Source organism: Pan paniscus, chromosome 8 (genome assembly GCF_029289425.2).
Source record: "Pan paniscus chromosome 8, NHGRI_mPanPan1-v2.0_pri, whole genome shotgun sequence".
Taxonomy (NCBI): domain Eukaryota; kingdom Metazoa; phylum Chordata; class Mammalia; order Primates; family Hominidae; genus Pan; species Pan paniscus.
In genome coordinates, this window is record NC_073257.2 from 112,797,632 (window position 1) to 112,825,349 (window position 27,718).

Below are 27,718 nucleotides of genomic sequence, written 5' to 3' on the forward strand. Positions count from 1 at the left end.
AACAAATGCATATATTCTTCCATAGCCCGTCACTCATATTCATCTCATAAGCACTTAGCTTTTATACCAACATCTCAGACAAGCGTGATGGACTTGGTAAACCAGTAAAGATGTGCATTGCTCTTCTAATGTGACCAGTAAAGTGTACAAGAAGCTTAACCTTCAAGAAACTTGGATTGTTGGAATTTTCACTGAGCATTCCAACCTCATAGTGGATGAATGTTTAGGGAAATCAATAGTCTATAGCTTATTCTCTTTCAGTAAAATGATACATTTTAGCAAAATTTACCAGAAAGTTAATTTTTTGTTCAGCATATAACATCCCCTTTTTTGCGGCTGACAACTCTACAGTGAACAAATCAGAATACGAATTCTGGTAATGGATTCCTATTTCACTTTAGCATTATTGCCAATGTCAGAACTTGATTAGTTAAACCAGATAATGAAATCCAGTCTTTACGGTACAGAAATTCTTAAAAATTAATTTGGTTTTTGTTATTCTTGTTAACTTTCTTCCTTTTCTCCTTGTGTTTTTCCCAAGCAATGTGTTATTTTTGTAACTATCTTAAGGATTCTTTGATAAAAAATTAAGAATTTGAAACTAGTTGTGACAACTCATTCTAATTTCTGCTGTTACTTAGATTAACATCTTAATGTATAAAGAGGGTAGCGTAAGTTTGGTATTTTTCTTTTCTGCCTTTGTCCAGCAAACTCCTCTTCAACTGATTCCCTAGATCAGCCAAATCACCTGTATTGCCATTCTACCATCTACTGTTCTACTCTTGTTATGAGAGTCTATTCAAGTTTTACTCCATTTTTATAATCCCCATTATTCATTTGGCATACATCTATTGAGTTTTTTTTTTAGCTTGTTATTCTAAATTTTAAAATGCAGCTGTGCTTAGATACCAAGTAATTATTTTGTATCAATGTCTGCAGAGAACAAGTAGGTTCATATGCTGATACCCAAGATGTTGCATTTTACCATGTAGCCGTGAACATTTCAGTCTTAAGAAGCACTCTGTACTAATTCCTTGGGTCTACACACCAGTCTTACCTATTTAAGTACTATAAATAATATAAACCTCAGTTGTATTTTTATAAATGAACTCCTATAGGAAGTGATACGTTATATTTTCTATTTTTTTAATGAACAGTTTAGCAAAGCATTGTTACCATTGTCAGAACTTTATTAAACCAAATAGTGAAATCCAGCCTTTATTTTATAAATCTTTCTCCATTTAATCTGAGTTATGAAGGTTTTAATATTTGCTTATATGATGCCATATTATGCTTTTATTTTCAGGAAGCAGTCAATTATAGATTTCTTCAAACCAGCTTCAAAACAAGGTATGTACACTGTTGATGCATCTTTCGTGGGCTATTTTGGGGGTGAGGAGAGAGACAGATTCAACTTTAAAACCTACTCTAAACTTTTTTAGTAAACGTAGTGTTCAAAATTGAAAATAAAATGAAGATGCAGTATTTTGTTTTACAAGGATAAACTGAAGTTCTAAATATGAAAGTCTTTTTGCTGTTATGTTTTCTTACATTTAAAATATTATTCTAGTAAAAAATTTAATGTTCATAATACATACTATTTTGATTCTCTAATACAGTAATTTATAGAGCCATAGGGAGGTTATATGATGTACCAAAAGAGAGCTTTATGAAACTAAGGCTTTTAACAAATAAATCATGTCTTAATTTCTCCTACACCCCCCAATAAAGTGTGTATCATTATCCAAGTTGTTGGTTTGAAAATTTTTGTGGTAACATTAGTATAGTTTAATTTATATTTTAAACATTAATAATTTAGATAAATATTAAATATTTTACTAACATGCAATTTGTATGTGTTTTAATTGGCTATTTAGACAGACACATGTTGGATTCACCACAAAAATCAAACATCAAATATGGAGGAAGTAGATTGTCTATCACTGGGACAGAGCAGTTTGAAAGGAAACTATCCTCACCAAAAAAATCTAAACCCAAAAGGGTGCCACCAGAAAAGAGCCCTATTATAGAAGCTTTCATGAAAGGTGTTAAAGAGCACCATGAAGATCATGGTATACATGAGTCACGTCGGCCTTGTCTGTCACTAGCCTCCAAATATCTAGCCAAAGGAACAAATATCTATGTTCCTTCTTCATATCACTTGCCAAAGGAGATGAAGTCACTAAAGAAAAAACATCGATCCCCAGAGAGAAGGAAGTCACTATTCATTCATGAAAATAATGAGAAGAATGATAGAGATCGAGGCAAAACCAATGCAGACTCCAAAAAGCAGACCACAGTGGCAGAAGCTGACATCTTCAATAACAGCTCCAGAAGTCTTAGCAGCAGGAGCAGCCTGTCCAGGCACCACCCGGAAGAAAGCCCACTGGGAGCTAAATTCCAGTTGTCACTAGCTTCTTACTGCAGGGAACGAGAACTAAAGAGGTTGAGAAAGGAGCAAATGGAGCAGAGAATCAACTCCGAGAATTCTTTCTCAGAAGCAAGCAGTCTTTCCTTAAAATCTAGTATAGAAAGAAAATATAAACCAAGGCAGGAACAAAGGAAACAGAATGACATCATACCTGGAAAAAATAATCTGTCAAATGTGGTATGTGTAAGAATTATTGAATTAGCATTGCTACTGCTATGTCATATTTAGAATACTAAATTTAAAAATATTTAAGAGTTGTTACATCACATTGACGTCTTTCCTGAAGGAAATACTTATGCACAGTTTGTGTAGAAGCTGGTTTCATTACATTTCCTCCAGTTGCCCTTCATCGAACTCAGTAAAGCAGTGTTTCTTATCCTTAGTTTTTTCAGACTGGGAACAAAGATCTTTTTTAGTCAGAAAAGTAAGCATTCTTTTTTTTTAAGGCAAGTATAGTCTTATTTATTTATGTGTAGACAGTCTTGCTCTGTCGCTCATGCTGGAGTGCTATGGCGTGATCATGTCTCATTGCAGTCTCAAATTCCTGGGCTCAAATGATGCTCTCACCTCAGCTTCCCAAGTAGTCGAGACTCCAGGTACCTGCCACCATATTTGACTAATTTTTGTATTTTTTTGTAGAGACAGGTCTCCCTATACTGCCCAGGCTGGCCTTGAACCCCTGGCCTCAAGCGATCCTCCTGCTTCCTGTACTTTGGGAGGCCTTGGTGGAAGGATTGCTTGAACTCAGGAGTTTGAGACCAGCCGGAGCCACATATTGAGACCTTGGCTCTACTACAAATAAATAAATAAATAACCAGTCATGGTGGCATGTGCCTGTTCTCCTAGCTACTTAGGAGGCTAAGGTGGGAGGCTCGCTTGAGCCCAGGAGATCAAGGTTGCAGTGAGTTTGATCACACCATTGCACTCCAGCCTGGGTGACAGAGCGAGACCGTGTCTCAAAAATACAGTGTTCTAATATAATATTCTTGAATTATTGATATAAACGTAAATCAGCATTTTGAAAACTGACTTCATTTTTATGATATTTTTACATGTTTATGATACAAATGCCCTTAATTTTTATGACAAAAACCTTAAGATCTTTAAATATTTTATTATAGACATTAGGCTTTACCTCCAAATATGGGTGCTTGCCTTATTCAATCTAGAAATCTGTGTTTAAATGTTAGGAAGAATGCCTTCACATTCTTTACTGTCCCCAACACTTAATTAATTTTATCTCATTGTGCTCATAGGAAAATGGACATCTCTCAAGAAAAAGATCCTCTTCTGATTCATGGGAACCTACTTCAGGTAGAATCAAAATTAAATTTATGGATTTCTAAATAAATTTCCATTTTAATGGCACTGCTTTTTAAAATAAATTTGTTTAAATATGCAGTTCCCTTCTTGGGGATGAATTCAGTGTCTCATATTAATTAAGAGTTTGGTAAAATCATATTAAAAAAGACTAGTCCCTGAATCTAGTACTTATAATTTGGGTTTGTTTTTGAGACAGGGTCTTACTCTGTCACCCAGGCTGGGATGCAGTGGCATGATCACGACTCAACTGCAAGCCTTGACCACCTGGCCTCGAATGATTCTCCCACCTCAGCTTCCTGAGTAGCTGGGACTACAGATGTGGGCGACTATGCCTGGTTAATTTCTTGTATTTTTGTAGAGACGAGGTTTCGCCACATTGCCCAGGCTGGTCTCAAACTCCTGAGCTCATGAGCCACCACACCTGACCTAGTGCATATAATTTGTAATCTGTCTTGAATCTTCTCTGCCTTCTTCAGGAGTTCCTAACAGTATGTTTCTCATACTGGTATTCAGTGTTTCCTTCTGAATCCTTGGCTACATCAGGAAACATAATCTTTTTTTTTTTTTTTTTTTTTTTTTTTTGAGACAGAGTCTCGCTCTGTCGCCCAGGCTGGAGTGCAGTGGTGTAATTTGGCTCATTGCAAGCTCCGCCTCCCGGGTTCACACCATTCTCCTGCCTCAGCCTCCCAAATATCTGGGACTACAGGCGCCCACCTCCATGCCCGACTAATTTTTTGTATTTTTAGTGGAGACGGGGTTTCACCACGTTAGCCAGGATGGTCTCGATCTCCTGACCTCGTGATCTGCCCACCTCGGCCTCCCAAAGTGCTGGGATTACAGGCATGAGCCACTGCACCGGGCCCCCAGGAAACATAATCTTATAATCTTGGAATTGTAGACTGAGTTGTTGGTATTATGTTGAAGATGCTTTGTATAGGGTTGAGACTGTTACCATGATAAAAAGCAGTGTTCTCTAATATTTCAAATCCAAGGATCCCTTTTTAATATTAAATTTCAAGGATATCTACATGACATTAGTTTGTACTTTTAGCATTTATTGATTGAAAAAAATATAAAATAACAAATCTGTTAATTCAGTACATTTTTTCTTTTTTTAAAACTAGAAAATAGAAGATTAAAAAGGCAAACACTGCAGAAGTTTGCAACAAGAAATGAAAGGTCTCCACAACTAACAACAGTTAATAGTCTAGTGTATCCGATTTTTTTCCTGATGTGACTATACATTTTGAAAAACAAATTCCCACATTCAGTAAGATACATTGGACATGATAATAATAGCTGACTTTCATTGAGTACTTACTGTGTGCTATGCCATTTTATGTGCTTCTAATTCGTTTGAACCTCATAACTTTATATGGTGGTTTACTTTTAGAGATGGAAAAGCCAAAGTACAGAGAGACAGTTCTAATTCCTCCTTCAGGTTTCATCTACTTCATTTTATTTATATTTTAGAGGTGCATTGCATTTTGACCAAGAACTCTCAACTGGTAAAATCAATCTTCAGCCAAGGCTGAAACCGTATTTTACCATTATAGAAGGAACTTCTAGGATACAGGAATAAATCTAAAGTTTTGTGTGTTTTTTGTTTATTTAATTTTTATAATGTTGCTGATTTTATGACCAAATTTTAGTGAATTTTGACATTATTGTAGAAGAACAGGAATTTCTCAGCCAGGAGATTGCTTCTGCACTCACTGTATTGCACATTTTTAATACTAAATACATGATCACCTTGCACCAAAGTTAATGGAAGAACAAAATATTATTTTATATAAGGGGCTGCTGCTGGTGGTGTGGCTACCACATTATTCCTTTTCTTTTTTCTCTGACTTAAGATTTGAAAAAATCTTTTCATTTCCTGGATTTGCAAATTTCATTCATGGTGGCTAAAGTAGTTTCATTTATATAATCCCACCTAGCAAAGTTTTTGAGTACTGCTTGGAAAAGATGCTTTCTACATATTTTCAGAGGCTGACTTATGATGGTTGCCTTCACTTATATTTTTATTACTAATATTTTTGCATGTGTTTCATAATCACTAATAATTATAGCATTATACTCTTAATAAATATACATTTATACTTCAATTGACTAACATCAACAGAATTTCAACATGTAAAGGACAAGGGGATATTTCAATCTAGATAGCATGAAGAATGCTTATTGTGTCTGATAGCAAAATTATTAAAAATCTAAGCCAGGCGCAGTGGTTCATGCCTGTAATCCCAGCACTTTGGGAGGCCAAGGCAGATGGATCACCTGAGGTCAGGAGTTCGAGACCAGCCTGGCCAACATGGTGAGACCTCGTCTCTACTAAAATTACAAAAATTAGCTGGGCATGGTGCCCAAGCCTGTAATCCCAGCTACTCAGGAGGCCAAGGCAGGAAAATTGCTTGAACCTGGAAGGTGGAGGTTGCAGTGAGCTGAGATGGTGCCACTGCACTCCAGCCTGGGTGTCAGAGCAGGACTCAATCTCGAAAAAAATAAATAAATAAAAATAAAAATCCAAATGATATGTCTTGTTCATCTTGTTAATACACTTAATCAATTGTCATGGTAATGTACATAGTCACGCAATCATTAATCACATACAAGTTCAGGGATTTCAGAAGTAATGTTAGACTAGGCATTTAGCCCTTTGGTCTTCTAGAGCCCTGTCTTTTGGCTGAATTCTGAGGGGAAATTTAATCCATTGCTAGTACATGTCGTAACTGATTAATAACCAATCACCTATTAATGGCCTTTGGATTTTTCCTTTTTCTTGAGATGGAGTCTCACTGTCTCCTAGGCTGGAGTGCAGTGGTGAGATTGTAGCTCACTTGCAGCACTGAACTCCTGGGCTCAAGCAATCCTCCTGCCTCAGCCTCCCAAAGTGCTGGGATTATGGGCGTGAGCCACCATGCCCAGCCTCCTTTTTTTCTTTTTACAAACTCAATCTCTCTCTTATATGAATATTTTATGTATTAGTATATTTGAAATATTTGAAAAACTGTAAAACAAATATTCTCTACAGGCTGACAAAGGATACAAAAAGAATTATGAACATTTTGCAATTAATCACCTGACCTGAAGAGCTTGCTAAAGGGGATCCTACCTGCAGTACCAATTCACTTTTTTCTAATTCTAGATGATGAAACCCCTTAATAAGCTGACTTATCCTAAACATCTTCCACAAACAGTGTTTGTCTCCTCCTGGATCAACCCTGAATAATGCCTGAGCAAAGCAGGAATTTCTCCTCATTTCTAGCTATATTTAAATTATCTGACTTCTCTAGAAAAATGGAACAAAACTCAAACTGGCAGCTCTGTAGCTCATTTTTTGTAATCCCATACTTAAAAGTAAGATAATGAGTACCCCAAATCTTCTCTTTTGTTTAGTCATTTAATTTCACATCCTGTTACCCCTGTCCTTTTTGTAAGACATTTAACCCCAGAAAACTGAATAGGATGGAATGATTTCCTCAGGTAATGGGAGATATCTGTAAAAGAGCAGAGATAAGGGCATTTGTTAATTAGTTAATTTAATTTTTATAAATTGAATTTTTCAGATTATATATTGATCAAGCTATCCAAATAATAATTGCCTCTCAAGTTTGGTTTTGGCGGGTTTATTTTATTTTATTTACTCATTTTAATACAAGGTCTTACTCTGGTGCCCAGGCTGGAGTGCAATGGCACAATTACAGCTCACTGTAGCCTCACGGGGCTCAAGCAGTCCTCCCACCTGAGCCTCCAAGTAGGTGGGACTACAGGCACATGCCACTGCACCCGGCTAATTTTTGTATTTTTTGTAGAGACTATTTCACCATGTTGCTTAGGCTGGTCTCAAACTCCTGAGCCCAAGTGATCCTCCCAAAGTGCTGGGATTACAGGCATGAGCCACTAGACATGGCCAAAAGATAAGAAATTTTCTAACTAGAGAAGGGATTGATGGGGTTGTACTTTTCGCAGAGGCAGGGTTTCACCTGAGCTCACGAACTCCCACCTTGGCCTTCCAAAGTTGTGGTATTACAGGCATGAGCCACTGTGCCCAGCCATTTTAGGTTTTTAAAGCAACTCTTGGGGAATGGAGACATCTGTCCATGTGCAGAAAATCTGATTTAGGGAAATCTGGTTTGGAGAATACTGATTGCACAAATAGTGAATTTTTTGTGTTTTTTTTTGTTGTTGTTGTTTTGTTTTTTTGAGTTGAAGTCTTGCTTTGGTACCTAGGCTGGTCTTGAACTCCTGGGCTCAAGTTATCTTCCCACCTCAGCCTCCTGAGTAGCTGGGACTATATAGGCACACACCACTGCACCAGGTTAAAGTGAAATTTTTTTTTTTTTTTTGAAACGGAGTCTTGCTCTGTTGCCCAGACTGGCGTGCAGTGGTGCCATCTTGGCTCAGTGCAACCACCACCTCCCAGGTTCAAGCGATTCTCCTGTCTTGGCTTCCCAAGTAGCTGGGAGTACAGGCACGCACCACCATGCCTGGCTAATTTTTGTATTTTCAGTAGAGACAGGGTTTCACCATGTTGGCCAGGCTGGTCTCAAACTCCTGACCTCAAGTGATCTGCCCACTCCGGCCTCCCAAAATGCTGGGATTACAGGTGTGACCCACCGCACTCAGCCCACAATATGAATTTTTAAAAACTGGTTCATTCAAATGTATGTGGTTATTAAAGTACTTCTGGATGGGGCTATAATAAATATAGCTTATATTAGTTTCCTAGGGCTGCCATAACAAAGTGCCAAAACCAGGGTGGCTTAAAACAACAGAAATTATTGTTTCACAGTTCTGGAAGCTAGAAGTTTGAAATCAGGATATCAATAGGGCCGTAATGTCTCTGGCAACTCTAGGGGAGAATACTTCCTTACCTCGTCTAGCTTCTGGTGTTTGCCTGCAATCTTTGGCATTTCTTGACTTACAGCTGCATCACTCCAGTCACATAGCATCTTTTCCTTGTGTATTTTCACCTTGTATTCCCTCTGTGCATGTCTGTCTTTGTCTCCAAAGACAAAGACACCTTTTGTAAGTATACCAGTCATACTGCATTGGGACACAGCATGATTTTTTTTTTTTTTAATGAGAAATTAACATTTATCTGCCTTCAAGTGTTTATCCTATACGTGTTTTAAGGTACTATACATTTAAATGTAGAAGTGTTACATTTCTGCAACCAGGTAGTCCTAGGTCTAAAAGAATTTCCAAAAGTACCTATGGCATCCTTAACTTGGTACAAATATGCAGTTGTTTGTTTTAGGGAGTGGCATCTTTAATTCTGTTAAGGTGGTAAACTTTTCATAGCTTTGGAATGAAAATGAGCATTTGTCATTAGCTTTAAATTTCTTGGACAGCAGTATTTATCCAGTTGATAAGTAACTCTTCTTCTGCATTCCATATATGGTGACTAATCTCACTCAGCCTTAATACTTAGAATTTTAAACCTTTCATTAGGGTGTTCTAGACACTGAATAAACTTTACTAAAGTTGGAAAGTATATATTTTCACTAATCTAACAAAAATTAAATTTTAGCAGGCTCTAAGCAGAATAAATTCCCTGAAAAAAGAAAAAGGAACTCTGTGGACTCAGATCTGAAAAGCACAAGAGAATCTATGATACCAAAAGCAAGAGAGTCCTTCCTTGAGAAGCGTCCTGATGGACCACATCAGAAAGAAAAATTTATAAAACATATTGCACTGAAGACACCTGGTGATGTGTTGCGCTTAGAAGATATATCCAAGGAACCGAATGATGAAACTGATGGCTCTTCTGCAGGCTTGGCACCTTCAAATTCTGGCAGTTCTGGCCACCATTCTACCAGGAATAGTGACCAAATCCGAGTGGCAGGTACCAAGGAGACTAAGATGCAGAAACCCCACTTACCTTTATCTCAGGAAAAGTCTGCAATTAAAAAAGCTAGCAACCTTCAGAAAAATAAAACCGCTAGCTCCATGACAAAGGAGAAGGAGACAAAACTACCTTTACTTTCCTGTGTTCCAAGTGCTGGTTCCTCTCTAGTACCATTAAATGCTAAAAATTGTGCTCTTCCAGTTTCTAAAAAAGATAAAGAGCGTTCCTCATCTAAAGAATATTCTGGGCATTCTACAGAATCCACCAAACACAAGGAACACAAAGCAAAGACTAATAAGGCCGATTCTAATGTATCTTCAGGGAAAATTTCTGGGGGACCTTTGAGCTCAGAATATGGCACTCCTACAAAGTCTCCCCCTGCTGCTTTGGAAGTTGTGCCATGTATCCCAAGCCCTGCAGCACCTTCAGATAAAGCCCCTTCAGAAAGAGAGAGTTCAGGAAATTCCAATGCAGGTAGCAGTGCACTGAAAAGAAAACTAAGGGGTGATTTTGATAGTGATGAAGAAAGTTTAGGTTACAACCTAGACAGTGATGAGGAAGAGGAAACATTAAAGTCACTGGAAGAAATAATGGCTTTGAACTTCAATCAGACTCCTGCAACTACAGGAAAGCCTCCTGCTCTTTCCAAGGGGCTTAGATCTCAGTCATCAGACTATATAGTAAGTAGTTCTGTGACATTTATCTTTACTTGAAGAGGGAAAGATGATTAATTAGTGAAAGGGGTGGATTATTGGAACTTTAAAATTTAGTATTTATTATAACTCATAATTGTACTGAAAATGGAATAATTCTTGTTTGGTAAATGAGTTTCCATATCTTTAGTTTTATTACTGTAAGTCAGTGGTCTCCAAACTCTTTTGATCACACACACTTCTATTAGTAAAAACAATTTTTGAGCATGTACCCCAACATATATGTATACCTTTAGATTATATATATGTACCACTATAATACTGTGTACTTTCTAAAGCATATGCAAAAACAGAATTTGAAAGGAAGAAGAAGAGAAAAATAAGTATTTTCCTGTAGAAGTGACGTAGAAGTTACTATAGACTAAGTTCTACTGGAGTCTCTATAGAAGTTCCATATAAATAGAAGTTCTATTATTTTCTTCCTGCACCCCAATGGATCACCTTGCACACCCCCTGCTTTGGAGACCACATCTGTAAATGAAGGTAGAGTGTAGAAATGTTGTTGATTGTGGTGTGCAATTTTATTTATAAAGTGCTTCATTCTATCTTGGGAATAAGCTGAATTAAATTCTAAGATGTCTGTAAAATTTGGTGGGGAAGGTGTTAATATTCCATGGTAACACCTAAAAATTAGTAGTTTGATTCTACTAAAATAGAATTTAAAAGTAAAGACAGGGTAGCCACAGAATCCTTGAGTGTTTGCAGTCACATCTCAAAGTTAGCAGGGTTTTATAAGTACTGCCTTTCCTAATAGGTAGTAAAATCAAATTGTCTGCAGTGCAAAATACTAGATTTAAAGCATGATGGTGAAAATTATCCTTTAAGAAAGGTGTTATCCTGGCCCAGATTATTGAAATAGAAAATAGTCTTTCGTACCCTTAATTACTTAAAACATCCCAGTTCTTCTACTAAGACATGTGGTAAAGTATTTCTAAATGTTCTTGTTTTAGGAACATGTTCATCCTGGAACTTACACAAATACCTTAGAACGTCTAGTGAAGGAAATGGAAGACACACAAAGGTTCGTTAGCATAAAGATTAATTTGCTAAATTTAACATTTTGCTTGTTTGTGTGGCTTACTTTTAATTTACCTTTTTTAAAAAATCATGAGAAATTAGCGTGCATTTTGGACTCTGTTGTCAACTGTGTTAGAATAAGATATGTTGGCCGGACGCAGTGGCTCATGCCTGTAATCACAACACTTTGGGAGACCCAGGCAAGATTACTTGAGCCCAGGAGTTCAAGGCTGCGGTGAGCCGTGATGGCGCCACTTCACTGCAGCCTAGGTGGCAGAGTGAGACCCAGTCTCAAATGAAAAAAAGAGGCCAGGTGTGGTGGCTCATGCCTGTAATCCAGTACTTTAGGAGGCCAAAGCAGGCAAATCTCTTGCGCCCAGGAGTTTGAGACTAGCCTAGGCAACATGGTGAAACCCCATCTCTACAAAAAATACAAAAATTAGCCAGTCATGGTGCCACATACCTATGGTCCCAGCTACTCAACAGGCTGAGGTTGGGAGGATCACCTGAGCCCAAGGAGGTCAAGGCTGTAGTGAGCTGTGATTGAGCCACTGCACTCCAATCTGGGTGACAGAATAAGACCCCGTCTCAAAAAAAAAAAAAGTGGGGGGCCAGGCGCAGTGGCTCACGCCTGTAATCCCAGCACTTTGGGAGGCCGAGGCAGGTGGATCATGAGGTCAGGAGATCGAGACCATGCTGGCTAACATGGTGAAACCCCATCTCTACTAAAAAATAAAAAAAAAATTAGCTGGGTGTTGTGGCAGGCGCTTGTAGTCCCAGCTCCTGGGGAGGCTGAGGCAGGAGAATGGTGTGAACCCGGAAGTCGGAGGTGGCAGTGAGCCGAGATTGCGCCACTGCACTCTAGCCTGGGCAACAGAGCAAGACTCCGTCTCAAAAAAAAAAAAAAAGGGAATAAGATGGGTTCTCTTGTTCATAGACTGGATCAAAAGATCCAGGTTTTTATAGTATACTGCACTAACTAATAATATAAATTCCTTTCTGTTTATTACAACAGTATCTGATAGCTGAAATTCTAGATCGAAAGCATGGGTAGAATTTTTTGTGTTTTTTTAATGGAAAATACATATAAAATTTACCATTTTAACCATTTTTACATGTACAGTTCAGTGGCATTAAGTAAATTTATATGTTATGCAACCATTATCACCGTCTAGCTTCAGAACTTTTTCATCTTTCCAAACTGAAACTCCATACCCTTTAAACAATAACTCCCCATTTTCCTCTTCCTTCCACCCTCAGCAACTACCCTTCTACTTTGTCTCTATGAAATTGACTGTTTTAGTTATCTCATGTAAGTGGTATTATATTTGTCCTTTTACGACTGTTTATTTCATTCAGGGCAGTGTCTTCAGAGTTCATTCATATTGTAGCATGTGTCAGAATTTCCGTTCTTTTTAAAGCTGATTATTCCATTGTATTATGTATATAACACATTTTCTTTAGTCATCTGTCAGTGGACCTTTGGATTGCTTCCACTTTTTGGCTACTGTGAATAATGCTGCTATGAACATGGGTATACAAATATCTCTTCAAGTCTCTCCTTTAGATTCTGTTGGGCATATACACGTAAGTGGACTTACTGGATTATATGGTAATTCCGTTTAATTTTTTGAGGAACCGCCACACTGTTTTCCACAATGGCTGCACCATTGCACATTTGCACCAACAATTAATAAGGGTTCCAGTTTCTCCACATCTTTGCCAACACATTATTTTATCTTTGTTTTTTGTTTGTTTTGATAATAGCCATCCTAACAGTAAAGTGGTATCTCCTTATTGTTTGGTTTGCCTTCCCTAATGACTAATGATGTTAACATATTTTCATGTGCTTATTGGCCATTTGTTATACAAATGGAGAAATGTCTTTTCAGATTCTTTGCCTGTTTTTAATTGGCTTGTTTGGTGGGTGGGGCGGTTCACACAGGTAGAATTTTCTGAAATATTTCTATCAAGTTACTCTTTTGAGGAAAAAGTTTAGAATTATGATGAACACCCCCCCCCCGCCACACACACACACACGAGAGAGAGAGAGAGAGAGAGAGAGAGAGAGAGAGAGAGAGAGAAAAGTTGAGGATCATAATGATCTTAATGAAATTTATGTGACTAATTATGGACAGGTTTTGCTAATAAGAGGGGAAAAATATATTCCTTGTTAATTCAAGGAGTGTCCTTGAACCTAGCCTGGAGAACTTCACTAACAGCTCAGCTGACTTGATTACATGGAAGTTGGTATGTGCTACATATCTCAAACTTGATAACCAAGTAGCTAACTTTAGGAATTTTTCAGATGATTAGTAGTTCAAAAGCTTCCCCCTTTCTGAATTTAATTAGAGAACTTGTCTGTATTGTAAAATTCTTTAAATATTTCATGAATTCTTGTGATCTGTGATATGAAATCTGAAGTTCCTCCTTTAAAATTGAGCACTTCACAAATGAAAGACAGTAGTACTAGTTTAATTGAATGATTGACCCTTTTCTATAATGATAGAACAGTACATTTACTAGTTATTTACTCCTCAGCTGTACTTATCCACTGTTTGTGGCTGGGGTAAGGACCTTGTTTAAAATAACTTAATCTTGGAGAGGCAGTATAAGCAAGGACTCTAGAGCTAGACTCTCTGGCTCTGAATCCCACATCCTTGCATTACAAGCTCTTGCAAGTTACTTTGCTTTTCTAATGTTGGTTTTCTTATCTATAAAATGTGTTATAAACTACTACATGGAGTTGTTGTAAGGGTTAAAAGAGTTAATATATAAAGCCCTTAGTGCAGTGCCTGTCACATATTAAGTGCTCGGTAAGTGTTAGGTGTTGTGATGATGATGACAGTGACAACTACTGCTGCTAGAAAGCCTAGTTAACTTATCAGGTTGTTGGGCATCTAGAACCCAGTGAACTTTAAAGAGTAGAGAGGATAATCAAATTAGTGATGTTTATTCTTTGCCATTTTTCCTTTCCCATTCTGTGAGTGGTTTGGACAGATCATTCTTGAAGTTCTAGCTTTATGGAAATCCTCAAGTCTTTTATGCAGTGGAACACTATTCTAATGCCACACTGGTAACTGGGTAAAAGCCTAGCACCTAAAATATATCTGTTTTCATGAAAATTGTACATCGTGATGTATTTGGGAGACATAATTTGACCGATAGTATAACAAAATTTGTCATATACCAGGGTACTTAATAAGGGTTTTCTTTGTGCTGCTTTTAGATATAAACTAAAGACTTTTAAAAAATATTTTTAGAGTAAACTGTTATAACATTCTTTGCAATTCTCAGGCTAGATGAACTGCAGAAGCAACTACAAGAAGACATAAGGCAAGGCCGAGGCATTAAATCCCCAATCAGAATTGGAGAAGAAGACAGTACAGATGATGAGGATGGCCTCTTAGAAGAGCACAAGTATAGCATTTTTCATAATGTATTTTACCTTATTAAAGTTTTTACATTTTTTAGTTTTGTTTTTGTAAAATAAATGGGCCATTGATGGCTGTTAGTGAATAATTTATGATAGGTTTCTGTCTGTAATGGGTTTGAAAGGCAAATGTTAGGGCCAGGTTTCATCTTTTATCTTTTCTCCTGGTTATTGTTTCTTTTCACATAGACACATTTAGTGGCTTTTGACTAACAACTAGAAAAAGTGGAAGAAGCAAAGCATACTTGTCTCATGCTAGTCTTCTAATTTGGGATTAACATTGGCTTAAAAAATAGTTTTCTTTGCACCCAGCTTTTAAATACAAAACTATATGTAGTGTAACAATTTGGTATTGATTGACTTTTTTTATGTTTCAGGGAATTTCTAAAGAAATTTTCAGTTACAATTGATGCTATTCCTGATCATCATCCAGGTGAAGAAATATTTAATTTCCTCAATTCTGGAAAAATTTTCAATCAGTATACCTTGGATTTAAGAGACTCTGGTTTTATTGGACAAAGTGCTGTAGAAAAACTTATTCTTAAGTAAGTAGAAAAATAGACATTTTACTTTTATATGTATAAAAAATTACTCTAAAATACTTCTGACTCACGTAATCTTCTAAAAGGTTAATTTCTATTATGACCTATTAAGTTTCCTAATCCTCTTATTACTATTGATCTTTATGTTTTCTTCTTTAATTATAGGAAGCAGTGTAGGATAGTTGTTTGACACATCTCATGCCTTTATTAATTATGATTAAGATCGGTGTATAATAACAGTGATTGTCAAAATAATAGTGGTTTAAACAAGAAGTATATTTGAAAGAAGTATAAAAGCAGGAAGTCCAGGGCTGGAGTGCCAGTTTTACCATATAATCTTTCTTCTCCACCATTCTTAGCACCTAGCTTCGGGTGCTGTTCTAGCTCCAGCCTTTAGTTCAAATTCCCAGAAATTCCACACAGCATTCCCACACACTAAGTTAGTTGAATAGAAAACTTAGTCAATATGACCACACTTGGCCACAAGGGAAGCCAGAGAGTGATGTTTATTTCAGGCAGCCAGTGTTCGCAGCTACAGATCAGGGTTCAGTTACCAAGAAGAAAGGCAAAAATAGATGCTGGGATGTGCAACTAGTAATCTCCACCACAGTGCCCAAACTGATCTAATTTCTCTCAGTGCATGATATCTCAGCTCTAGAGAGATCACATCAGTTCTGCTGCCAATTTTTTAAAGTACTTCCCCAGTCTGAGACTTGATAGGCTCTTTCTCAACACTACCAGCAGATGTAGCTTTGTCTGCCAGTTAAATGTGGAGCCTAGCCAACAGATTGGATCAGCTTTAGGCCATCAATTAAATGTATTTTATGAGTAACTCATCCATATTGGTATAGAGTCCACCTCTATGGACTGAAGACAGTTTGCTTGCTCATTTCTCTGATTATGTCAGATGTGTTGGTGGTAATAGTAGAAGTATTTTGCCATGAAGTTAATAGCCATGTTGATTTTACTTTATTTTTTCAGATCGGGAAAAACAGATCAGATTTTTTTGACAACACAAGGTTTCCTTACGTCTGCTTATCACTATGTCCAGTGTCCTGTCCCTGTGTTAAAGTGGCTGTTTCGGGTAAGAGGAATGTTTAGAGGGTTATAGTTGCCTCCTACTATATTTCTAAGTCAAAAGCTTTTAAACATAATTTTATTTGTACATTACTGCAGAAAAAATTAATGTAGCACATCCATGATGTCAGTGGCTTAGAATGTAGCAAAAAGAGTCAATATAAAGAGATTATGAAGAAAGGGATAATGTAGATAGTTGTAGAGGACAGTCAGTGTTAGTTGTGCCTGAACCCTTCACCACAGTGATAAATCACTATTATAGTTAGTTTTAGAAGGGATCTTCTAATGCTTACATACCTAAATTTCTTTTTAACCTTTTTTCATGTTTATGGTGGTACCTATATACATTTTCAGAATTTTAATTGTATGCTTATATTTCCCCATTCGTATATATGGTTTTTTTTTTTTTGGATGCAAATCCAACCAAGTGTTTCTTTTCCCCATTCATATTTAACGCTTAAATCCACTTAAATAATTATCTTAAATTTAAGATATGATAATTCCAGAAAGTTAACTCAATTGGTAACTTTTTAAATATCAGTGGTATCATTGATGCTATGTATGGAGTTCTGGTGTTACTCTAGATACTTCGGACCTTCATGCAGATCAATGTAGAAGTTTCTTACTCTTGACATTTGTATCAGCCAGGAGTGGTGGCTCATGCCTGCAATCCCAGCACTTTGGGAGGCCGAGGCAGGTGGATCATGAGGTCAGGAGCTAGAGATCAGCCTAGCCAACATGGTGAAACCCTGTCTCTACTAAAAATACAAAAATTAGCCAGGTGTGGTGGTAGGCACTTGTAATCCCAGCTACTCAGGAGGCTGAGGCTGGAGAATTGCTTGAACCCAGGAGGTGGAGTTTACAGTGAGCCAAGATTGCTCCATTGTACTGCAGCCTGGGGGACAGAGTGAGACTCTGTCTCAAAAAAAAAAAAAAAAAAAAAGACATTTATATGGGAGGGCATGGATGGGGCTTTTTCCAGTATAAAAACTTCTGTATCAACAAGTACTATAGTAACTACTCAGTTAGATTGGAATTATGCTTCTTTCAAAGACGAGAACGATTATGAATGACAAGTTATTCTTCGCAGTGGCTCATGCCTGTAATTCTAGCACTTTGGGATACCAAGGCAGGAGGATTACTTGAGACCAGGAGTTTGAGATCAGCCTGGGCAACATAGCAAGACCACATCTGTTTAAAAAAAAAAAAAAATTATTCTCAGGTTACTGAGTGTTCCACTTTAATAAAATCCTAAATGTGTGAAAAATATACATTCAGGAAAAAGGAATCGTAGTATAAAAGAGTCCTTTATAATATGTGAGTGTTGGCCCCAGAAATCCTATAACAAAAAGGAAAAAAGTATCAATGGTATCAGAGAACTACAGCTATTATATATAAAGTGAAAAGTGGGAAAAACATGGAGTTTCTACTCTGGGTTTTATGATAGCATTTCAAGAAATCTCGTATTTGGTGAGAACTGGAGAGATATTCCAGTACAGCCTTTCGTTCATTGTTTTATGTAGTTGGCATTTTGAGTGCCAGCTGTGCCAGGCACTGGAGAGAACAGCAATGAAAAAATCAGTGTCTCTGATCTCATGAAGCCCACATGCTAATATAGAGGAGACAAACAATAAGAGTGTGTGTGTGTGTGTGCGCGCGCGTGCGCACATTTGTAAATGTATTATGTCAGATGATAAGTGCTATGAAGAAAACGTAGGGTAAGGTAGATACAGAGAGTACCGGGGTGAGAGAGAAAGTTTGCTTTTTTAAAGTGTAAAGTAGTTGAAGGTCTTGCGGTTAAGGTAAGATCCAAGTAAAGGAGTAGCTTGTCAATGTCACTCCTAAAGTGTTCCCTCACTGCCTCCACTGAAGATACGTAGACACATGCTCCAGATAAGGTCTGTCTTACCAGCAGTTTTCAGTGAGACTCTTGCCCATCTGAAGAAACCTACAAATTTCTACTTATTACAGTTCAAAACTAATCATGCCACTGTACTCCAGCCTGGGGAACAGAGAAAGACCCCATATCAAACAAACAAACAAACAAAAAACTTCCTTTACTGTTATGCCAGGGCTTCATTATTCTCTAATTGTGTATATCATTTCTTAAACCTCCAAGTAAGACTTTGCATTTATCTATGTTAATTTGCCTCTTGTTGATGTGGGCCCATTGTTATAGCCATTCAAACCCTAATTATGACATACAAGCATACCTTCATTTAAGCAGTTGTTTAATACATTTCATACTTATTTTCTGAAAACCAGACTAATCATTCATTAAACACTTTCCCTGTGTAAGACACTGTCTCATTTCTCCTTTTTTGATTCCAAGTCCGTTTTCATCGTGGGAGGCTTTACCAACTTGTAAGTAGTTTTTAGAAATTATGTCAATTCATTTTAATGCTATACTCCTAACTAGTATTTTGTAAGTTTAATGTTAAAATGTAATTAAAATCCTTGCATTTTTGTGATTTTATCATGAGTGTCCAAATGTAGTAGACCAGAAAAAGGTTAGTACTTTTTTTTTTTTTTAACAATTTTCAAAAGGAATTCAGGTTTGATTATGAAAAGTTCAAGTAAAATGGAAAGGAGATTAAAATTTATTTATTTATTTATTTGTTTGTTTATTTTTGAGAGAGAGTCTCACTTGGTCACCCAGGCTGGAGTGCAGTGGCGTGATCTCTGCTCACTACAACCTCCGCCTCCTAGGTTCAAGCAATTCTCCTGCTCAGCCTCTCAAGTAGCTGGGATTACAGACCTGTGCCACCACACCTGGCTAATTTTTCTATTTTTAGTAGAGATGGGGTTTTACCATGTTGGTCAGGCTGGCCTCGAACTCCTGGCCTTAAGTGATCCACCCACCTCGGCCTCCCAAAGTTCTGGGACTACAGGCGTGAGCCACCGCACCCAGCCGAAAATATTTTTAAAAAGAAGTTTCTGTCAGAATCTGTTTGAGTGAACAGTTTAAATTTTTTTAATTAAAATAAGAAGGCTGAACTCCCAAGTCCTAATTTCTGGAGCTGTTACATTTTGGTCAATGTTTTCTAGAGTATTCTCTGCATTCAAAAATTGCCATGTAACTTAACATAAACAGAACATGTGAATGTGTCTTATAACTTGTTTATTTCAGATAGCAGTAAATTATTGAGCATTTCATCTCAGAGTGTTGATACGTTATCCTTTTCAGTGGCTTCATGGTATTCCTTTGTTAGGCTATACCATGATTTATTTAACCCAATCTCAACTGATAGACATTAGATTGCTGTATATACTCCTTTACACATTTACTTAATTATCTGAAATCACTGTATTTCCCACCCTGGAATTTTTCACCCACCGCAAAAAGATTGTTAGAAACCTTGTCCTATGTGTAACATGTCTGCGAATGGTGTTGCCTCCTAGTGGCAGAGCTTAACAGCACAAACATCATAGCAGAAGTTTTTTTTTTCACATAGATTGTGTTCAAAATGACACAAGCCATATGACTGTTTGAAAGTAGAGTTCAGGTTACTCCTCCTTACATTTTTATTTTATTTTATTTTATCTTATTTTATTTTATTTATTTTGAGACAGAGTCTCTCTTGGTCTCTCAGGCTGGAGTGCAGTGGCGCGATCTCGGCTCACCGCAACCTCCACATCCCGGATTCAAGCGATTCTCATGCCTCAGCCTCTTAAGTAGCTGGGATTACAGGCACCCACCACCACGCCCAGCTAATTTTTTTTTTTTTGTATTTTTATTAGAGATGGGGTTTCACCATGATGGCCAGGCTGCTCTCGAACTCCTGACCTCGAGTGATCTGCCTGCCTCGGCCTCCCAAAGTGCTGGGATTACAGGTGTGAGCCACTGTGCTCGGCAACCCTTTACATTTTAAATTTAAATGTATTACAATCTATGGCTTCTAAGCAAATGAAAAAGATAATAATAGAAATACAATATGTGTTCCTCTACAAATCCACTATAAAATTACTTTGTTAAATGATTTTTAAAAAATTTTTTTAAACTTGAGATTTTTGTTCCCAAAAAATTGTCTTGTAAAAAGTTATGTCAGGCGGGGCGTGATGGCTCATGCCTGTAATCCCAGCACTTTGGAAGGCCAAGGCAGGTGGATCACGAGGTCAGGAGTTTGAGACCACCCTAGCCAACATAGTGAAACCCAGTCTCTACTAAAAATACAAAAAATTATCCGGGCATGGTGGTGGGTGCCTGTAATCCCAGCTACTGGGGAGGCTGAGGCAGGAGAATCGCTTGAACCTGGGAGGCGGAGGTCGCAGTGAGCCAAGATCACACCACTGCACTCCAGCCTGGGTGACAGTGCGAGACTCTGTCCCCCCAAAAAAAAAAGTTATATCAGAGGTTAGGTGCAGTGGCTCAAGCCTGTAATCCCAGTACTTTGGGAGAATGAGATGGGTGGATCACTTCAGGCCAGAAGTTCAAGACCAGCCTGATTAACATGGAGAAACCCCGTCTCTAGCCTAATGGTGGCGCAGGCCTATAGGCCCAACTACTTGGGAGGATGAGGCACGAGAATCGCTTGAACCTGGGAGGCAGAGGTTGCAGTCAGCCAAGGTTGCACCACTGCACTCCAGCCTGGGCAACAGAGTGAGACTCTGTCTCAAAAAAAAAAAGGTATATTATTTGTCTCTAAATTCCTGTAAGTAAAAAGGCATTACAGGCATATTATTTGCATCTAAATTCCTGTATGTACAAAGACTAACTAGATGAAAGTATAAAATAATAACTTGGCATAAATATTACCAATTAGTTGTTTTGGATTTTTGGGGTTTTTTTTTTTCTTTTTTTTTTTTTTTTTGAGACAGGGTCTTGCTCTGTCACCCAGGCTGGAGTGCAGTGGTGCGATCACTGCTCACTGCAGCCTCACCCTCCCAGGTTCAAGTGATCCTCCCCCCTCAGCCCCCCAAGTAGCTGGGACTATAGGCATGCCCCACCACACCCAGCTAATTTTTAAAAATTTTTTGTAGAGGCGGGATCTTGCCATGTTGCTCAGGCCAGTCTTGAACCCCTGGGCTCAAATGATCCTCCCACTGCAGCCTCCCAAAGTGCTGAGATTACAGGTGTGAGACACTGCGCCTGGCCCTAGTTTAAAAGTTTTAACCGAATTGCACTCACCTGAGGCATTAAGACTGCTTTCCTCTTTTCTAGTATTCTTATGAATACTAGAAAATCGATAATACTAGGGTATTATCGATATTCTTGATCATTGCCAATTTTGAAGTCAATCAGTGATATCTTTTTTTGTTTTGTTTTGTTCTGAGATGGAGTCTTGCTCAGTTGCCCAGGCTGGAGTGCAGTGGCACGATCTCAGCTCACTGCAAGCTCTGCCTCCCAGGTTCACACCATTCTCCTGCCTCAGCCTCCCAAGTAGCTGGGACTACAGGCACCCGCCACCACGCCTGGCTAATTCTTTTTGTATTTTTAGTAGAGACAGGGTTTCACCATGTTAGCCAGGATGGTCTCGATCTCCTGACCTCGTGATCCGCCTGCCTCAGCCTCCCAAAGTGCTGGGATTACAGGCTGAGCCACCGCGTCTAGCCAGTGGTATCTTACTGTTTTTATTACATCTCTTTGATCTAGTGATATTGAGCATCTTTGAAAAACTATGTTGGTATATTATTTTGTATATTTGTATCTTATTAATTTGTGGTTTGATTTTTGCATGCAGCCTTTTCCTTTGTGGTTTTTTGGTTTCATGTCATGCTGTATACTAAAAAGACATTTTTTGATAGTTTCAAATGTTATATTTGTCTAATTATAAATGAAAGTTGTAAAAAAAAAAAAGCAGCATGTTAGAATGTAAAGAGCTCTGACTTTAGAATTAAATTCCACCTTCTCCACGTATCATATATATTAGTTGGGTAGAATATTTAATCTCTCTGAACCTATTTGCTCATATGTGTAATGAGTACTACTTCATAAGGTTATCATTAGTATTAAATGCACATAAAATGCCTTTATTTTTATTTTATCTTATTGTATTTTATTTTTATTTTTGTGGTACAATCATGGCTCACTGCAACCTCCACCTCCTGGTCTCAACCAGTCCTCCACTACAGGTGTGCGCCACCACACCTGGCTAATTTTTGTATTTTTTGTAGAGATTGGGTTTTGCCGTCTTGCACAGGCTGGTCTCAAACTCCTAAGCTCAAGGTATCCGCCCGCCTTAGCCTCACAAAGTGCTAGGATTACAGGCATGAACTGCTGCGCCTGGCCTACATGAAACAACTTTATATGTGCCTAGCAAATAATGAATGTTTGTGTTTTCTTTCTTCTTAATATCCTATCATTTCTCTGCTTTTGACAGATGATGTCAGTTCATACAGACTGTATTGTGTCAGTGCAGATTTTAAGTACATTGATGGAAATAACAATTAGAAATGGTAAGTATATCAACTTATTAAGATTTACCGTGTGTATTATTGGTTGCTATTTACATGGTATCTTTCATATTGCTAAATGTTAGTATATTTGGAAATATACAATACAAAATTATTTTTCTAATCAAAAGTCGTTTTTTTGGTTTTTTTTTTGAGACAGAATCTTGCTGTCGCCCGGGCTGAAGTGCAGTGACACAATCTCAGCTCACTGCAACTTCCACCTCCCCGGTTCAAGCAATTCTCGTGCCTCAGCCTCCCAAGTAGCTGGGCCTACAGGCACACACCACTATACCCAGCTAATTGTTTTGTATTTTAGTAGAGACAGGGTTTCACCTTGCTGCCCAGGCTGGTCGGGAACTCCTGAGCTCAGGCAATTTACCCATCTTGGCCTCCCACAGTGCTAGGATTACAGGCATGAGCCACCTCACCCGACCTCAAAAGTCTTTAATAATGAAATGGAACTTCAGTTAAACAACGAGTATCTGAATTTTCTTACTTGCATTGAGAAAAATAATATAAGATCTTGCACGTGGAAACCCTCACTTCCTGTTTACCAAATCATGGCTTACTTTGCTTGATAAGTGGAAATGGTTCCAAACTTACTTAGCCAATTAAGTTTAATTGGCTTATTGGTAAGCAACAGTATTATACTGATAATACAGTAAGGCATATTGAAAGCATCCACTGTAAAAGTGTAACATTTGCTTTCTCATCTTTGAGAGCCCTTATAATAAAACAAGCATAGTGGTTTACCTGTTTCATCTGTCCTGGGGATTGGGACTATAAAGGCAATGAAGATGATAAAAAGTCTTCCTGTGTTATTGATAGTTGGGATTTTACCAGTGGTATTTCCAGCCATTTTAAAACGTGTTACTTCCTTCTGAGTTACACCCTTTTATCCATCACTCTCAGATATTTTCTTTATGTCATTTTCTTATTTTATTTGGGAATCTGTAATTCCTATGATCATCCTATAACTGTATTGTTAGCATAAAATTAGCAGCTGTCATTTCTATAAAACCATTGTAATTATTCATGTTTCACCTGCAGACTGTCACCTTGCAAATGTGGGTTTGTAGACCACAGATTTAGAATGAAATGTTTTCTTCTGTTAATTAGATACCTTCAGTGACTCACCAGTTTGGCCATGGATCCCATCATTGTCTGATGTAGCAGCTGTGTTTTTCAATATGGGGATTGATTTTAGATCTTTGTTTCCCCTGGAGAATCTTCAGCCAGACTTTAATGAAGACTATCTAGTGTAAGTTTTCTCATCATAATTAACTCCAAAAATATCATTTCGTACAACTTATATATAATTATAGCTAAAGTTTAATATTTATTTCTGATTTTTAAAAAGATCTCAAAGTTGAGATCAATCTTGAATTAGATACATTCTTAACATCTGTCTTAATCTAAAAGCCATCATCATGTTTAGCAGGCAAATAATAGAAATATTCTCATAAAAGTTTTGTTTTCTTTTTTAAAAGACTTTCCTTTGTTATTTAACATTGTTTTGGTGGAAGTATTGGCCAAAGTAATTAGACAAGAGAAAAAAAACAAGAGATACAAAAATTGGAGTTGCTGAAAGATTATTTGTAGATGTGAGTTAATCTAGACATAGAAGCCTAAGACTCAGGTGAAAAACTATGACAAATAACTAAGAAAACTTGGTGTGGGTGTCTGGGTATAAAATTAGTAAAGAGAAATCAATAACCTTCAAATATCTGAAGTGTAACTAGTTAAAAGATACACTGGGCTGGGTGTGGTGGCTTACACCTGTAATCCCAACACTTGGGGAGGCCAAGGCAGGAGAATCACTTGAGGCCGGGAATTGGAAGTTGCAGCGAGTTCACCACAGTACTGCAGCCTGGGTGACAGAGTGAGACCTTGTCTTTAAAAAAAAAAAGGTGGGGGCCAGGCATGGTGGCTCACGCCTGTAATCCCAGCACTTTGGGAGGCCAAGGCGGGCGGATCACTTGAGGTCAGGAGTTTGAGACCAGTGACCAACATGGTGAAACCCTGTCTCTACTAAAAATACAAAAATGTTAGCCAGGTGTAGTGGCACGCACCTGTAGTCCCAGCTACTTGGGAGGCTGAGGCAGGAGAATCACTTGAACCCGGGTGGCGGAGGTTACAGTGAGCCAAGATCACACCACTGCACTCCAGCCTGGGTGACAGAGTGAGACTCCATCTAAAAAAAAAAAAAGGAAACTGGTTACAGACAAAGTATTAATTTCAAGTCAATAAGAAAAAGATCAATACCTATTAGAAAAATGGGCAGAGGAAATGAATAGACTGATCACAGAAAAGGAAGTAAAAATGGAAAGGTAAAGGAAATAAAAGAGGAAAAAGTTGAATGTTTTCACTTAAACATTATGAAAATTCTCTTTCTACTCCATATAGGATCCCTGGTTACTCAGATGTAATCTGTATCTGAAAATATGTTGGATAGCAACATTTCAGCTAGAGACTATGTTTCATCACTTTAAATAGGAAAAATAGTTTACCCAGCCCATCCAAAAATCCCAACTATTTCCCCTAAATATTACAAGAATGTTCTTAAACACTTATATTTTAAAAGTTACCACATGTTTCTGCATAATATAAACATTTAACATACCTCCTACTTTATTATTTAACATTTAGTGAACTCAGTAGTGTGTAGTAATTTTGTATGTTGTATACAACAATTTGAATTTTTCTTACTTTACTGTAGTGAGCATGTACAGTAGTGGAAATAAACAGTGGTGGTGGCTATAGTCACTATTGTTGTATACTGGTGAGTAAAGGTGGGCACAAGCTTAACAAAAGTGATCTGGTGAAGGAATGAGTGCTGTGTAACAAAATGCCTGTTTAAACAACATGAGCATGAGTCTGGAAATTTGTGTGTGTGTGTGTGTGTTTGTTTGAGACAGGGTCTTGCTTTGTTGCGCAGGCTGGAGTGCAGTGACACAATCTCAGCTCACAGCAACCTCCACCTCCCAGCCTCAAGTGATCTTCCCACCTCAGCCTCCTGAGTAGCTGAGACCACAGGTACTCACCACCACGCCCAGCTAATATTTTTTTATTTTTTGTGGAGACGAAGTTTTGCCATGTTGCCCAGGCTGGTCTCAAACCCCTGAGCTCAGGTGATCCGCCGGCCTCAGCTTCCCAAACTGCTGGGATTACAGGCGTGAGTCACTGTGCCTGGCTTGAACTTGTTAAGATACAACCCCACTCACTGTTCTCTTTCTTTTCTTCTCTTCCTTCCCCTCCTTCCCTCCCTTCCCCATCTTCCCCAACTTCTCCCCCTTCCCCTGCCCCTGCTCCTGCCCCTCCCCCTGCCCCTTCTCCTTCCTTCCTTCCTTCCTTCTGTCCTTCCGTCCTTCCTTCCTTCCTTCCTTCCATGAGATGAGGTCTTGGTCTGTCGCTGAGGCTGGAGTGCAGTGGCACGGTTATGGGTCACTGCAGCCTCGAACTCCTGAGTTCAAGTGGCCCTCCTGCCTCAGCTTCCTGAGTACCCTGGGATTACAGACACACGCCACCATGCCTGGCCAATGTTTTTAAATCTTTTTATAGAGAGTGGATCTGGCTATGTTGCCCAGGCTGGTCTCAAAATCCTGGGCTCAAGCAATCCTCACACCTTGGCCTCCCAAAGTGCTGGGATTACAGGCATGAGCCACTGCACCTGGCCATCACTTTTCTTTTTTTAACCAGGACTCACAGCTTACCCATTTTTGCTGGTGTGTATATGCATATTCATCATGGCAAGTTCTCTATACAAATAGTAGATGTAGAGTGAAAATGTTTGCAGATTGTCAGAGTAAATATTTAGATAGAGAAAATTCAGATATTAAGGGATACTAGTACAATTCTTTTCTTGACCATTATTCTGCTAGATACATAGACTTAAAATTTAAGTCTAAATACATTCTAACCTCCTTCAATTCTGTATCCCTTCAATTCTCACATCCCTATGTTCCTTTTCCTCCACCTATGTCATATCTATTCATTCCTTTTCATTTCCTGAGTCAGTCTAATTCAGATTCTCTTTTCATGCCTAGCCTGGCAAAAAAATCTTTCTTCCAGGGCCTTTCCACCTGCAAGGTATTATTTTCACTGTTGCAGGAACTCGCTCTCTACTATTCTCAAACCTTTATACCCTATATTTAAGACTTTACGATTTTACCCTGACCTGTTTTCTGTTTTGTTGTCGGCTTTCTAATCAAATTGATCTGCCTGCTGTCCCTCCACACCATAATGACTAGCCCTTATATAGTGTTTGCTGTGTGCCAGACTCTGTTCTAAGGGCTTCACATAGTACCTCACTTAGTAGTTACTACAAATACTAGTAAGATTTTCATTTCCATTTTACAAGTAAGGTCGGCACGGAGAGGTTAAGTAACTTGCCCAAGGTTATACAACTAGGAAGGGGCGCAAAGAAGTACTAAGCAGCTATTTTGAAAAACAAGTTCTTCACATGTAGCTGTGGAAATATCTCCAAGATACATTGCTAAGTGAGAAAAGGAAGGTGCAAAGGTATGTAATATACTAACATTTGTATTAAAGGTGGAGGGGGAGTGATAAAGGGTAAAAAAATGTTTCCTCTACATTTACAACACTTCTGGCATCAAATGTATAGGTTTTCTACACATTGTCATTTCTCCAGTTCCCTGTAGACACCAACTAGATGTCCTACAGTTTAATGCAATTCTAGTTCTAATTACCCAGAGTTAGCACAGAGCCCACAGGTTAAGGACTCAATCCCACAAGACTGCCACCACTTCATATGGAATCACAAGTCTGGGCTTCCTTTTCTTCTAAACAACTAGCTATAAATCAGGAGTTCCTACAGTCCTCCTCCCATTTATGTTCAATAATATGCTAGAATGGCTCACAGAACTCAGGAAAGCAGTTTACTTACTATTATTGGTTTGCTGTAAAGGGTACAAC

The 27,718-nt window shown here is 38.2% G+C and overlaps 1 protein-coding gene across 4 annotated transcripts in view; it reads left to right on the forward strand.

Moving 5' to 3' along the window:
* SLF2 (SMC5-SMC6 complex localization factor 2) overlaps window positions 1-27,718 on the forward strand; it is a 54,301-nt gene that overhangs the window by 1,772 nt on the left and 24,811 nt on the right. For 2 of the 4 annotated variants that reach the window (XM_003825480.6, XM_008950804.5), the window contains exons 2-11: window positions 1,307-1,350; window positions 1,878-2,608; window positions 3,688-3,745; window positions 9,291-10,288; window positions 11,272-11,342; window positions 14,636-14,758; window positions 15,149-15,316; window positions 16,295-16,397; window positions 22,711-22,786; window positions 23,903-24,044. In XM_003825480.6, the coding sequence (XP_003825528.2) occupies window positions 1,307-1,350; window positions 1,878-2,608; window positions 3,688-3,745; window positions 9,291-10,288; window positions 11,272-11,342; window positions 14,636-14,758; window positions 15,149-15,316; window positions 16,295-16,397; window positions 22,711-22,786; window positions 23,903-24,044 (2,514 nt within the window). Of the gene's footprint in view, window positions 1-1,306; window positions 1,351-1,877; window positions 2,609-3,687; window positions 3,746-9,290; window positions 10,289-10,333; window positions 10,805-11,271; window positions 11,343-14,635; window positions 14,759-15,148; window positions 15,317-16,294; window positions 16,398-22,710; window positions 22,787-23,902; window positions 24,045-27,718 lie in introns of those variants that run through there. The other 2 variants (XM_008950805.5, XM_008950806.4) reach the window with 2 other exon arrangements.